This window comes from Nelumbo lutea, chromosome 6 (genome assembly GCF_056320005.1).
Source record: "Nelumbo lutea isolate HS-2025 chromosome 6, American lotus-T2T, whole genome shotgun sequence".
Classification (NCBI taxonomy): Eukaryota; Viridiplantae; Streptophyta; class Magnoliopsida; order Proteales; family Nelumbonaceae; genus Nelumbo; species Nelumbo lutea.
In genome coordinates this window covers 4114034-4127226 of record NC_142689.1, presented here as the reverse complement: position 1 = coordinate 4127226, position 13193 = coordinate 4114034, and the positions used below count along the sequence as shown (strand labels likewise).

At 37.8% G+C, this 13193-nt stretch overlaps 1 protein-coding gene across 1 annotated transcript; it reads right to left on the bottom strand.

Moving 5' to 3' along the window:
* Positions 1-459: 459 nt before the first annotated feature.
* On the bottom strand, positions 460-8785 carry LOC148846911 (mitochondrial carrier protein CoAc1-like). The gene is made up of 7 exons (XM_088951129.1): positions 7790-8785; positions 7055-7140; positions 6760-6967; positions 2470-2608; positions 1950-2134; positions 1357-1488; positions 460-918 (listed from the first exon to the last, which is right to left on the bottom strand). Exons 1-7 carry the CDS (start codon positions 7979-7981, stop codon positions 817-819), a joined length of 1044 nt encoding a protein of 347 aa, XP_088807255.1. The 5' UTR covers positions 7982-8785; the 3' UTR covers positions 460-816.
* Between the last annotated feature and the right edge of the window lie 4408 nt (positions 8786-13193).

The following is a 13193-nucleotide window of genomic DNA, read 5'->3' as shown; positions in this document are numbered from 1 at the left end:
GCGCTTCACACGCACGTCCACCGTGCACTTGGAATATCCTCCGTGAATACCAATGAAAGGTAGGATGTGCATGTGAGGCGCCAGGTGTGAGCAGCAGATCCGGTCTCGTGCCATAGACCATAAATACAAGTGTGAAGTATCATTTACGGAAGTTCATCGAAATCAAAATGTTTTCAAGTGAAAATATTAACAAGTATCCTAGTTCCTTTCAATTCAAGATTGTCTGCTGAGGAAAACCAGCTTTTCATTATATCCGATATAGCTTTTCATAGGCAATCCCCCGTCGTCTAGTCCCATGAAATCATGAAGCCAAAAAATACGAGGAAAATGAATTACATCTCACTGTTTTGTTGAATAATGAGAACTACGAGCACTGCACCAGGACATGAATCTAAAATGACCAGTATCATCTTGGAGAATGACTTATTGGATGTCATTTTCCTTGCATACATTTTCATATTTTGGAAAAATATTTGCTTTTTTATCAAATCTTGATTTCATGGACTACAGATTGCCTAACATGTATCTCTAAAATATGCTCTACTGCCACCAATTTCATTTGAAGAACTATGTATTCCTAAAAATTTTACAGAAAGAAATAGGAAAAGGCACAAGAAAAAAAAGTTTGCCGCTATCTAAAAATAAAATAACGCATTTTCCAGCCCCAGTTTTTTCTGTGGTTCTGTTCAAGACCATCCATGTGCATATGATGTACGGTTGATAACTAAGCAGGGGATGATTTTTCAGGCAGTTCTTTCAACTCCCAGATGGCCTGACTGGTATGTGTAATAGGATTTTTAGTAGAATGCTTCGCCTTCATGTAGCTGATACTGATACAGACTTCTGTCTTGGTGGAACACGAAGCCAAGACTTCATCATGTCATATGCAGTGAAACCAATTGCAACAGAAGGAACAATCTACAGAAAATAAAAAAAAAAAATTGTCAATCACCTTACTGGCTTCACAAAATTTTACTGGTTAGATGTTAGATTAGACCTTATAAGATAAAAAATACGGTTTCAACTTCCATATGTTCTGGAAGTTCGGGAATACGCTACATTAAGTGAACCTCCATTACCATCAACACAAGCTGTAAAGCTTTATTTTGGAGTTGGGACTTGAGATACATGGGTCATACTGAAGTCATTTTTCCATGAATGGCATTTGGCAATCCACCATTTAAAGGAAAAACCCAATTCGCATTAAGAAAACTGAAGAAATTTAATAAAACAGGGGTATTCTTCATCTTGACGAGAATAGAAGACTTGTTTATCAAAGATTTTACCAAATACACAGTTGTCAAAAAATGGCCACGCAAAATAGTTTGGGGCAAAGGAGTATTTTACAATCATTACCTTCAAATAGTTGATACTTAGGCCAGCAAACAGCTGTCGCCATCCCTGGTTACGGATAATGGTAGTAAGCCCTTCCACTGTGCTCCTGTACCTAGGATGGCTTCCTTGGTTTAATGGTTGAAGACTCTGGATCTGAAAGATCATTGTGTTAATAACTCAAAGAGGAGAATACTCAGAATATGTCAATGAGCTCAACAAGGTGGAGCTGGTACCCAAGGTACGTGCTGGGTGCAAAGGTTCCCAACTGCATGGCAATATATTGGGACATGCAAACTGTTGGGTCTGTTGAATTAGATGGATGGGATCCATCTTTTTAAGGGACTCAAACCAACCACCCTCCACCAATTTGAATTACCAATTGTTGGTTCTAACCTTCAGCACACACAACATAATTACTGCCATAACATTGGGACCATTGTCTTCTATCCAACCAATACCATCAACTTTTGTTGGTACTGGGCTCAAACCTTCACCGACAAATCCATTATTACTTTGCTCTCTTGCTAGAACATTGAAGATTTAGGATAACTAACAGAATAAAATTAAGGATATATACTAGTTGAGTATATTAGAAAAGCAAAAGTGTGCAATACCTGCATCTGTCTCCTCACCACATCCAGTGGGTATGTGAAGGTCTGTCCAAACAGCCCTGCTAGAGCTCCACACGATAGGCGCATTATGATGGACTTTTGGTGTTCTTCGGGAACATGTCTCTTGAGTTCCTCATATATATAGAACTTAAGACCAGCATAAGGAAGGATGCCAATGAGCGTTGGACCTGCTCAAAGTATGTCTCATTCAGTATTAAATAGATGATTACATAACATTGCAGAGAAAGTCGCTAGAATGTTAGCAAAGATTGCTAACATGTCTTTGACTGCACAGGATCTACTACTGTTAACACAAGCATGTTCACTTGTGATTGGTCACATATCCAGGTTCGCACATTTGTTTTTGCACCAGATCCAAATTGACAAGACCAGAGAGGAGAATGAAACTATACATGTCAAAAAAAAAAGGAAAAAAAGAAAAGAGAGTGAAAGTAGAAGAAATATAGCAAATTTGTGATGATGTGGATTCAAACACAACAACTAAGATATGGCAGAAACTTACCTACACCTCTATATAAGGCATGGATTCCACCTTCCCTGTATACACTTCTGAAAACATCCTTTATCCCATGATATTGAGGTTGAAGTTGAACATGATAACTACTCGCACCATTTCTGAAAGTTGCCTTCTTGTCCATCACCTATAAAACCATGAAACGAATAGAAACTATAATTAGCATGCTCGAAAAAGGCAAATTAATTAAAACTTGACTTTGCAGTGCAGTTTCAGTTTCTCACTCCCAAAAAACATGGAAATAGTGGATAGAAGTTGGTTCATTGTGCTTATACTTGTGATTTTATGGAAACATAATGCACCCAAATACTTATTTGAGAAATTCCCCCTGATGCATCCGGAAAGGTAGGCCTATCATGGTATGAGTACATGATTAATAACATTGATATGTAAACATTATGTCTCTCTTTGTTCCCATATAAAAGGAGTGGCCCATTATACTCATAGCAGTCTGCCACTACTGCATCTTGATTTTCAGCAATCGGAAACAACAGTGGGAATACTCTGAAAGAGAATGGTTGCTACACCAAGGACTAAGGCCTCTACTAAAAGTTGAGAGAATGTCCATAGTTTTTCCTCCAAATTGAGCACCCCAAGGAGGGCAACGAAGTAGTAGTTATCCAATCTCCTCTATCCGATCACGGCAGCAATTAAGTCTCTTCACAACTTTCCCCTTTCCACCCAAAACCTCTAAATCCACTTCCCAAGCAGAGCAATGTTAAAAACCTTCAGCCTCCTAATCCCCAGTCCTCCTTCGCAACTGGAACACAAATTTGATCCCACTTAACTAAATAGATCTTTTTTTCCTCCTGCCAATCCTTCCACAGAAAATCCCTCTGCAATTTTTCTATTTTTTCAGCCACTTTCACCAGAATTGGAAACAGGGACAGGTAGAAAGAAGGCAGGTTAAAGAGAAAGCTCTTCAAGAGGGTGATCCTACATCCAAGAGACAAGTAATTAACTTTCCAGGATGGGAGTTTTTTTTCAAGGCACTCCAGAACTGGATCCCAGATAAGAGTCAAGGTGCATTTAACCCTCATAGGGAGGCCCAGGTATTTAGTTGGCAGATAACCCAATTGGCATACAAGAACTTCAGCCAGTGAATCAATGTTCTCTACATTTCCCATTGGGCCTGGGCTACTTTTACAACAGTTGACATTTAAACCTGCCACCACTTCAAACGAGCTTAGAACACCCAACAACACTTCTAATTACTCTGCTTTTGCATCAATGAAGCACAGAATATCATCGGAAAACTGGATGACTTGCACTCTTTCTCCACCAGGGACCACTACAAGTCCCTCCCAAATCCCCAGCTCCTCCACCTGATGAATAAAACTTGCTAGGATTTCCATCAGACAGATGAACAAGGTCGGGAGAGAGGATCTCCTTGCCTCAGCCCCCTAGAGCTCTTAAAGAAACAGTTGATTGCCCATTTAAAAGGATGAAAAATTTAGGGGAAGTGATGCAAACCTTAATCCAGTTTCTCCATTTCTGACCAAAATTTGTTCTTTCAAGCATGAAATCTAAGCATATCCAGCTAACATGAGCATAGGCTTTTTCCAAGCCAAGCCTGCAGATCAACCCAGGTTTCCCCTCCCTTTTTCTAGAGTCAATCAGCTCATTGGTCACCAAAACACTATCCAACGTTTTGACGCCCAAGCACAAATACAAATTGTTTACCTTTTTCAACCTCTCTGCCAGCACCTTTGCCAATATTTTATAAAAGCTATTCAACAAACTAATTGGCCTAAAATCCTCAATGTTTGTGGTGCCTTCTAATTTCAGAATAAGAGACACGAAGATTGCATTTGACTCCTCTCCAATGAAGCATTCTGAAGAAAATCCTAAAAGGCTTTCAGCATATCCTCCTTCACCACCTCTAGGGGTGATCATGGGCTGGGCTGGGCCTGATTCCGGGCCTATGTTATGTATATATATAATATTTTATATATATACATATAATATTTTATGTTAAATGGCATATAATTTTATTTTATACATTATATAATATAAAATAACATATTATAGTAATTCTACACAAAATATATAACATAAAATAACATACGTACCTATGTATAAATTATGTATAAAATACATATATTTAAATAAATGTGGGCCGGATTGGGCTCGAATCTTGATGTATTAGGCCCAGGCCCACCCTAAAATTTGCAGGCCTGGGCCCAAGCCAAGCCTGAACACAAAACCTAGTCTCAAGCCTGGAATTTCCAAGGCGGGTCGGGCTGAAATGATCACCCCTAACCACCTCCCAACAATTCTTATAAAAAAGTTGATAAACCCATCCAGACCTGGGGATTTTTCAATGTTTAGCTTCTTCACCACCTGCCGGATTTCCACTTTTCTTTTTTGAAGGATCAATAGAAAATTTTCATTAAACTGAAAAAGAGGTACAATACAAGTCATTTGGTTGTCAAGTTAACAAACCAAACAAAGATACACCACTCAAACTGAAAATAAATCTTCATTACAGGGATGCAGCTCAAGAGTACTCCAAAAGTTTTCTAACAAATCAGCTTTGTTCACTTTATCAAACTCTGGAAGCTGTAGAACCCAATCTGAGATCAGATTACTCACTGCAGCTACCAGATTTCCACTTCTGAGAAAGGCATTTATAGTTGGAATATCCAACCCAACTATAAATGCATAGAACTCAAATCACCCTTAACCAAATTGAATTTCAATTTGGATTTTGGAGAAATGGATACAATTTGCTGCCTTATTCTCACATCAGCAAGATTCTTGTGCTCTCACACAAGAAAAAAGTAGGAACCTCCCCCTCCCCCCCCCCCCGAATTGTAAATTTTCAAATTTTATTTCTACTTAATTATTGCCTTTGTTGTATGCATCTTACAGTTCTAAAAAACACCAGATGCTTAGTCCATCTATTTAGCAAAGTGCTTTTTTTCTATTACATTCTATTAAACCAGGGTAAGTGATTCAATATTTCAACTTTGATTAGACTTGTGAACACAACAATGAACAATGTGAAACAATTCTCCAAAACTTACCAATCTAAAAATTTTATTTTCTAAAATTTCATTAATAGGTTGCATAAGTTCTTGGAAAGATAAATGAGGTGCTAGATTATTTTGCTTTATATTTTCCAAGCTACACTTCATTTCCTATTTCAATTTATATTATTAATTAAATAAAGAGACTTCACATGTAGCATCAAACAATTTACCATTATAAAGTTAGATATGATAGATGGGATCTTATGAGAAACTAAGAAATTTTATTTAAAACAAAATGTTTATAGATTATCTTCAGCAAGAAGAATGTTAAAAGAGAAATGGAAAAATTGATGGAGAATGCAATTGCCTGGAAGTACAATGTTGGCCACCTTACAACTTCCTACAGCAGCTTGCTATAAGGATGAGTGGTTTTATAGGGCACAACAAAGCTAATTGTGGAGTGACTAAGAAAAATCGTCATCTCTAAAATGAATGGCATTCTTTCTCCCTCCCTCCCTCTCAGTGAGAAATCAACTTTTTTTGCTGCCTGCAACACAAAATTTGCTACCTGCAGCATTTTTTTTTTATCAATAACTGCAATTTCATTAATGAGAAAAAAATAGATACAATAAAGTACATGGGAGAGGTAGATACTCTTAACTCTCCCCAAGACAAAGATCAATTACAACAAAGCCCCAAATAGACTTTCTCCCCCCACCCATTGTTTTGCAAGTCAAGTGTATCCACCAAGGAATTAGCACTCTTTACCCACAGTAGATTTTGCTACCTGCAGCATCGCCAAGGCCTAGCCAGATACTACAAGTTCTAAAAATCAGAAAGCATGGAAATCCAACGACACATACAAGACTCAGATCTACCAAAAAAATGAGAAGTAAAAAAAAAGAAAAGAAAAGAAATTGAAAAGAAAAAGAAAAAGGTTGGCAGTCATAGGACTGCACTCAGACAAATTATTCAAGGGCCATTAAAAATGACAAAATTTCAAATAAGAAGCAAGGAAACCTAAACATGGGTATTGCTCCAAAGCACAGCACAATAATATTATAAGTGATGGGTTGAACTAATGCACATATACATGCACAACTACTTACAACCTTATTAACCTATTTTCATAAGTACCATTAATAATAATATGAGATGCATAAATACAATTCTATCAAGCAGATGAGAGGGAAATAACACCTTAAGTCATTGACAAGAACTGCACAACATAAAATACTGAGTTCAATAGCATAAATACTAAAAACAAGCTTATCTAATATACAAAATGATGTGTATCAATCACCTGATAAGCCAGTTTTGTTCGAGCCAAATCTAAGGGATAAGTGCAGAGAACTGCTGTTCCTCCAGCTGCCGAACCAGCTAAAAGGTCAATGAAAGGGCCTGTTCCTAAGACAGAATAGTTGTTCAAGATCCAACATCGGTATTGCTCATATGTCATGAAATGCAATGCTGCATATGGAACTATCCGTAGAACACTTGCACCATTTCCTCTGAAAAGATAAAACAAGAATACCTAACTATAGTGCAATCTAGAATAATGTTGCAACATAAAAAACTTCTTTAATTTCAAAACTTACTTATAAAATCCTAATATGCCTTCATGCTTCAGTAACTTTTTTAAGCATCGGAAGACCCCAAGTGACTGAAACCCTTCCGTCCTTGTCTGTTATTTTGCAGATAAAAGAATTGCATGTAATTAGAAGGAATATACATAGTCATTGTTGGGGGAAGGGTGGAGTAAACAACTGATAAATCTAATAGAACAAGTAAACGCAGGAATTGGATCATATAAAATCCTCATCAGAACATTCATAAAAAAAAAATCCTCATCAGAAAACCCCGTCAATTGTCTACACCAGATATTTCAACAAACTTAGCCTGCAAGTTGAATATTGAGGCTTCTAAGAGAAATCCTTGCTAACAACAGGACATTCTACAGCTTAATGCAAATCCGATCACAACATTTGCTACAAGAGAGCTGAATCGAAAGATTAGAAAAGGATATATGCAAAATAATAAGGTTAAGCTAAGAAACGGTATTTATCACAAAAAATCTACAACAGTTGATAACTTTACGCGAATTAAGAGAAGAGGCCATAGGTGAACAAAATATTAAATTTCCACGAAAAGCTATCAGAAAACATTACTGCCAGACCCCCGATCTAATACACAAGTCAGTTAATAATAATTAAAAATTGATCCAGATAAACGAATGACAACCTAATACAAATCAATCAATTAGACAAATAAATTGTCTAAAATAGGGAGAAGGCCAAAAAAACTAATACTTAACACATAGAGGTCATGTTTACCTGCAATAGTATCTTAACCCGCTCCAAGGGCGCGACTGCAGTCTTAGAAAATGCTCCGGCAGCGCCTCCTGCAATTAGTTCCTTGACATACGTAGGCAGACAATCAACAAGGAAAACCTCCCCACGCGCAGACGGCTTGTCAACAAACTCCGCTACATTGGTGGACAAGGCAGATCCTTGAGAAGAACCCATCTCAAAGGCTCAAATCACAAACAAACATGCACCAGAAACGCAACCAAAACGATCTATCCACCGATATAAATATATACCGGAAGAACCCCAGTTAAGTTAACCGGCCTGTAACTTTGCAAACTCTTTATCCCATCTATCTCTCGGTAGACAGAAGGAGAAAGCTTTTTGTTGGAAAGGCAGAGATAATAGCATGAGAATACTCAGAAGCCAATTGGATATCCTCCCATACCGAACCTCGTTCTCGAAGATAATCAAATACATCAAAAGAAGCAAAGATTGTTCAACTCAGGTCGAATAACCGGAAACACTTCAATGGAAATATTTCTCCCATGGATCCAGGACGATTTCACCGATACCCATTTGAAATTCTCAGACAGATATCGATGATGTCATTGAAAAAGAAAATGAGCGAGAGAGAAGAGATTGAAGAAAGCCACAGCCGACCAGGATACGTCTATAAGAAGAAGAGACGCTAGTTTATAGAACCAGACACATTCTCCTTCGCCGCAGCTTTGTTCAGGTCCTCTCCTTTCTTCCCCTCTCTCTCTCTCTCTCTCTCTCTCTCTCTCTTTCTCTCTCTGCACGCGCCCGTGAATTTCAAAAGAAATTTCGTTCATTATTGTTGTTATGTGTAGGTTACGACATACAGAGTATGGAAGCATCGCATCGATGGCCGTTAACCGCCAATTTATCCGACCGTTTGATTATTTTTTGGCTTCACGACCGTTTGATTGCTTGACTTCTGCCAAAATCATCGACTGTGTTCAGCACATAATAGCCTTTTCATCAGAGAGATAATCATCGGTCAAGTAAAGAGACGGTGCTGTTTTTAGGTAAAAAGTGAGTCTTCGTCGTATAAAACACTCGTTTCATCGTAACCCTTCGATTTTGAACAAGTCAACATTTTTATGTTGCGGAGAACCGGCCAGTGATTTAGCTCGTGGAGATTGGACGCAACGCAAAACACACGCCGACCAACGAGGCCACGTCCACGACGGTGGCACGTTTGCGGATAGTTGAGAGCAGAAACTGGGTTTTCTCGACCCGGAGTATTAAAATCCATGAAATGCCCACGATGTAAATATTTTAGGTTCCGTTTGGTTCGTAAGAATTAGGATCTAGTATTCAATCGTTTGATTGGATAGGATTAGAATCGCATTCCCATTTCTGATGGAATGGCCATTCCCTTCTCTTGGGAATAGAACAATTCCAATTCCAATTTTCATCAAAACAGACAATCCCAAATACAATTTTCATCAAAACAGCCAAAGGAGGAATAGACCACTTCAATAAATTTCAATTCCAATTCCATTTCCGACGGTGACCATTTATGGGACTATAAATGGCTCCCCAAGATCCCACTCGTTTCGCCCCTCTTGTAAGTCCTAGAGTAAATTTATTAAACTATCCTTATAGTTTAGTTAATTGATACTATCTTTATTGTTTAAAAATTAATTAATACTATCTTTTACTTTTACTTTTTGTGAGAATTGATAAATATTTCCCTTACGGTTATTATTTCTTAATATTCCACTAATAACAAAGATAAAAAGACTATTTACCCCTCTATTTGTAATCTAAGGATTATTTCAGTTGGGCTGGTTTTCCGGTGAACTCCTGAGGAGGTGGAGAGGGAGAATGAAGAGGGGAAAGGGGCGGACCACGGAGGAAATCCTGATCCCTTTTCCCTTTGTTTTTCGCCGTCAAAAACCCTGTTGCAGAAACGTTAAAGAAATCACAGAAAAAAGAGAGTTTTATGCGAGAGTTTCTAAAGAAAAGTTCACTAAGAGAAGGTCTTGAAGAGCCCCTGCAGTTCAGAGAAGAAACGTGGAGTTCGAGCTCGTTCTGTGGACTTCTGTGATGAGATATGGAGAAAGAAAGGAACAAGGGGAGTTTGGGAGCTAACGGGACCATATGCTCTCCTTTCTCCGAATCAGCGAGTCCGTCGAGTGAGATCGGGAGCTAACGGGCCCATATGCTCTGCTTTCCGGCAAGTGTTTGGGACAATAGATGGTGTTTTTGTTGGATCAGAGAGATGCCTTTTCCTTTTATATTCACGGGACGAATCAACCGATGGTTATGGGAACCTGTTGTTGCAATCAAAGCATGTAATCTTTGTCCTATGATCTTGATTTAACTCCCTTTTTTTTGGCCTTCTCTTAGATGGAAATAGCCATTCTTTCGGGCTGGGAGTGATGGAACTAGATCACGGAACATCTATTTTAGTTGGACTATGGACTTCCCATGATATGGAGAGGGCTAAGAAGAAATCAGGTGAGGTTTTATTGCTGGAACCCTAGTTTTCATAATTTAGTCAGAAACGAAGAAGGTTGACTGTCAGATGAAAGCCAGCGATGATGCAACGATTGAAAAGCTTTCTGTCTCCCTAGTACGAGATCAGATATTTATGTTCGAAATGAATAATGGAAGACGTGAAGATGGAGGAAGGAGAAGAAGAGGAAGAAGGAGGAATAGAAGAAGAAGAAGAGGAGGAAAGAGAGAGGGAAGAGGAAGAGAGAGATCGGGGAAGGGACCTGGCCGAAGGTGGAGAGGGTTAATACCAGTTTGCTGCCGCTGTGTCGAGAGTTGGAAGAGACGATGATTAATGTTTTCCTCTTCTTTAAAAAATGAAATTGGGACAAGGGACGGGTATTATTGGGTTTTAAAATGAAATTGGGACAAGAGACGATGATTAATGTTTTCCTCTTCTTTTAAAATCCTTTTAAAAACAATGCTGACGGTAAGCGTAGAATTAATCAATTGTCAAAAACAACAAGGATAGTGTATACTTAATCAATTAATTAAACCGAATGGATAGTTTAAGAAATTTACCTTACTATTTATGGAAAAAACGGTTCAAAAGGTGAGCCAAAATTTTATTTTATTTTATTTTTCACATTAAGGTTGTTTAGTAAGCAGATGTTTTGGCAGCCCAATCAAGGATGTATTGAGCTTTTAGGGTATTGTATAGTAGGCATTTTGGTCTATGGACTATTAAATGTGGATTGGAAGGCTATTTGAAACACAAAAGACGAAAACTTTATTCAAGGCTTTTTAGGTGTTGTTTGGCAAGTATTTTTTGGAAGATCTAATAGGGTGAGTTTTTTCATTAAGATCTTGAAATTTCAAAGATCGTTTAATTGAAGTAATTCTTCATAGCCCGAATCAAACTTTTCACGAGAAGATGGGAAGGCAAAAAATGTGAGAAACTCCATTTTTAGCTTCCCGAAATAAGCTTGAATCAAGCTTTTTGCATCTTTTCGAATCATGATCTTTTGATAGAAAGATCTTCCTCCAACCAAACAGAGGAAGATGCATGCATGAACTACGAGGCTTCTAAAAAACCGACAATGCATACAAAAAGATGTGCCAAACAGGACCTACTTTTCAGCTATTTGGGTCTTCCTGATGATTATCATTTGGACTAGACCTGATCATGGGCCAGGTCGGGCTTTTACTCATCATTAATGGAATATACGCTAGGCCCGAGCCCGACCCTGATAAAAAGCTCGAAGCCCGAGCCCGAGCCCGAAGCCTGACCTAATAAAAAAAACTACAATTTTCCCTATTCAAATTAGAATTAAAAATCCATATGTTTTTTTTTCCTATTTAAATGAACAATGGGCCTACAAGATGGTTTTTTTCCCTTTCTTTTATGTTTTAAAACACAGTTTTACATTCTTAAATTAAAAAATTTATTCAAATGGATATAATCACATAACTCATTTTAAGTCTAATTTTAGGTCGGACCGGGCTGGGTTATTTTGACAAAACTTGAGTCCAGCTCGAATTTATTGCAGGCTGGGCTTTTTGGCCCGAATTTAAACCCACAGGCCTATAAACATGTTCAAGCCCGTCCGAGGGCCCGGCCCGTCGAACCACCCGGCCCCATGAGTTGCAAGACTCCCTTATTTGATCGGGTCAGGAAATGAGACCGGATGTCAGACCCTTCGATCCTTAACCCAACAGCTAAAAAATGGAGTTTTCAACATTCCTAAAAACTCGTGCACTACACTGAGTCATTAACCGACTTTTCTCAAATGCTAATGAAAAAAGCGAACTCCACCTTTAAATCGTGTAGTTGATTAGGTGAAAAAGACTAAAAGAAGCAAGATGGAGCCGTGTGGGAACGGCCTAAATGGAGCTGTTATCTTTAGACACAAGCACAACAGATCATTAAGAGAGAGAGAAGAAAAAAAAATGAGCCCGGATTTCCTACAAGCAAAAATTTTGTTGGCAAAGCAGTCGATCACATATCGGAAATATCTTCGGTATATACATATTAAATTATAGAAAAATATTTCCAATGTACAATTGGATTCTTATACTGTAAGAATGGATGCTAAGGGTGCATTTGATTTGTAATCAGAATTGGAATTAAAATCGGAATCAGAATCTTCTAGAATTGAAATTGGAATGGTCTATTCCCATAATCTGTTTGATTAAAACTGGAATGGGAATTAAACTTAGTATTAATGAGATTTTATTCTTAAGGCTCAGTTTGGAAGGACTAAAAATGCAAATATGTAGAGTGTAAAACCTTGTATTTTGTGTTATTTTGTATGTATTTATATTGTATAAATACAAATATGTAGAACACAAAACCTTATATTTTATACTATTTTGTATGTATTTACACAGTACATGTCTATATTTATACTCCTTCCAAATGGAATCCAAGGGAAAGGCAGGGAATGGCATTTGTGTGTAGAATCTGGGTATATGGCATCAACACCTCTAAAAAAAAGTTATAAGATTCTAACCAAGGGTTGCATAACTAAAGAAGCATTAGCAAATAGATCAAACAGAATCTCAGAGTTGGATCCAAATAAGAAAGATTTGACTCAACAAAATTGAGTGGAATAAAGGACGCATCTGCTGCTAGTTAGGTCATCTAGGGAAGATGGCAAAGCAACCCAAGAATCTTCCATATCAATATTTCTTGGTTGGGAGTGCCAAAGATGCTCTTAACCATCTATTACTGCCAAAAACAAGTTTCAACCCAAAAGTATTATTTTTAAATAACAAAAAGAAAATTATTAGTCTAGAAACTAAGGGGCCGTTTGGTAATTTTTTTTGGAAAGATCTTCAGGTAGTTATGACAGTCAAAAAACACATTAAGCTTTTGCATTAAGATTTGAGTAACTTAAAGCCCGTTTGGTTAAGGCATGTCTTTCCACGTGAAGGCAAATAAAAAAAAAAAAAGAAACCA

What these genes read in the sequence shown, in the direction of transcription:
- LOC148846911 (XM_088951129.1), bottom strand. Translation starts at nt 7,981, where the DNA reads ATGGGTTCTTCTCAAGGATCTGCCTTGTCCACCAATGTAGCGGAGTTT. An exon ending in GGGTTAAGATACTATTGCAG is followed by an intron (nt 7,141 to 7,789) that starts GTAAACATGACC and finishes GCAAAATAACAG; the next exon opens with ACAAGGACGGAAGGGTTTCA. An exon ending in TGGTGAGGAGACAGATGCAG is followed by an intron (nt 1,489 to 1,949) that starts GTATTGCACACT and finishes ATGATCTTTCAG; the next exon opens with ATCCAGAGTCTTCAACCATT.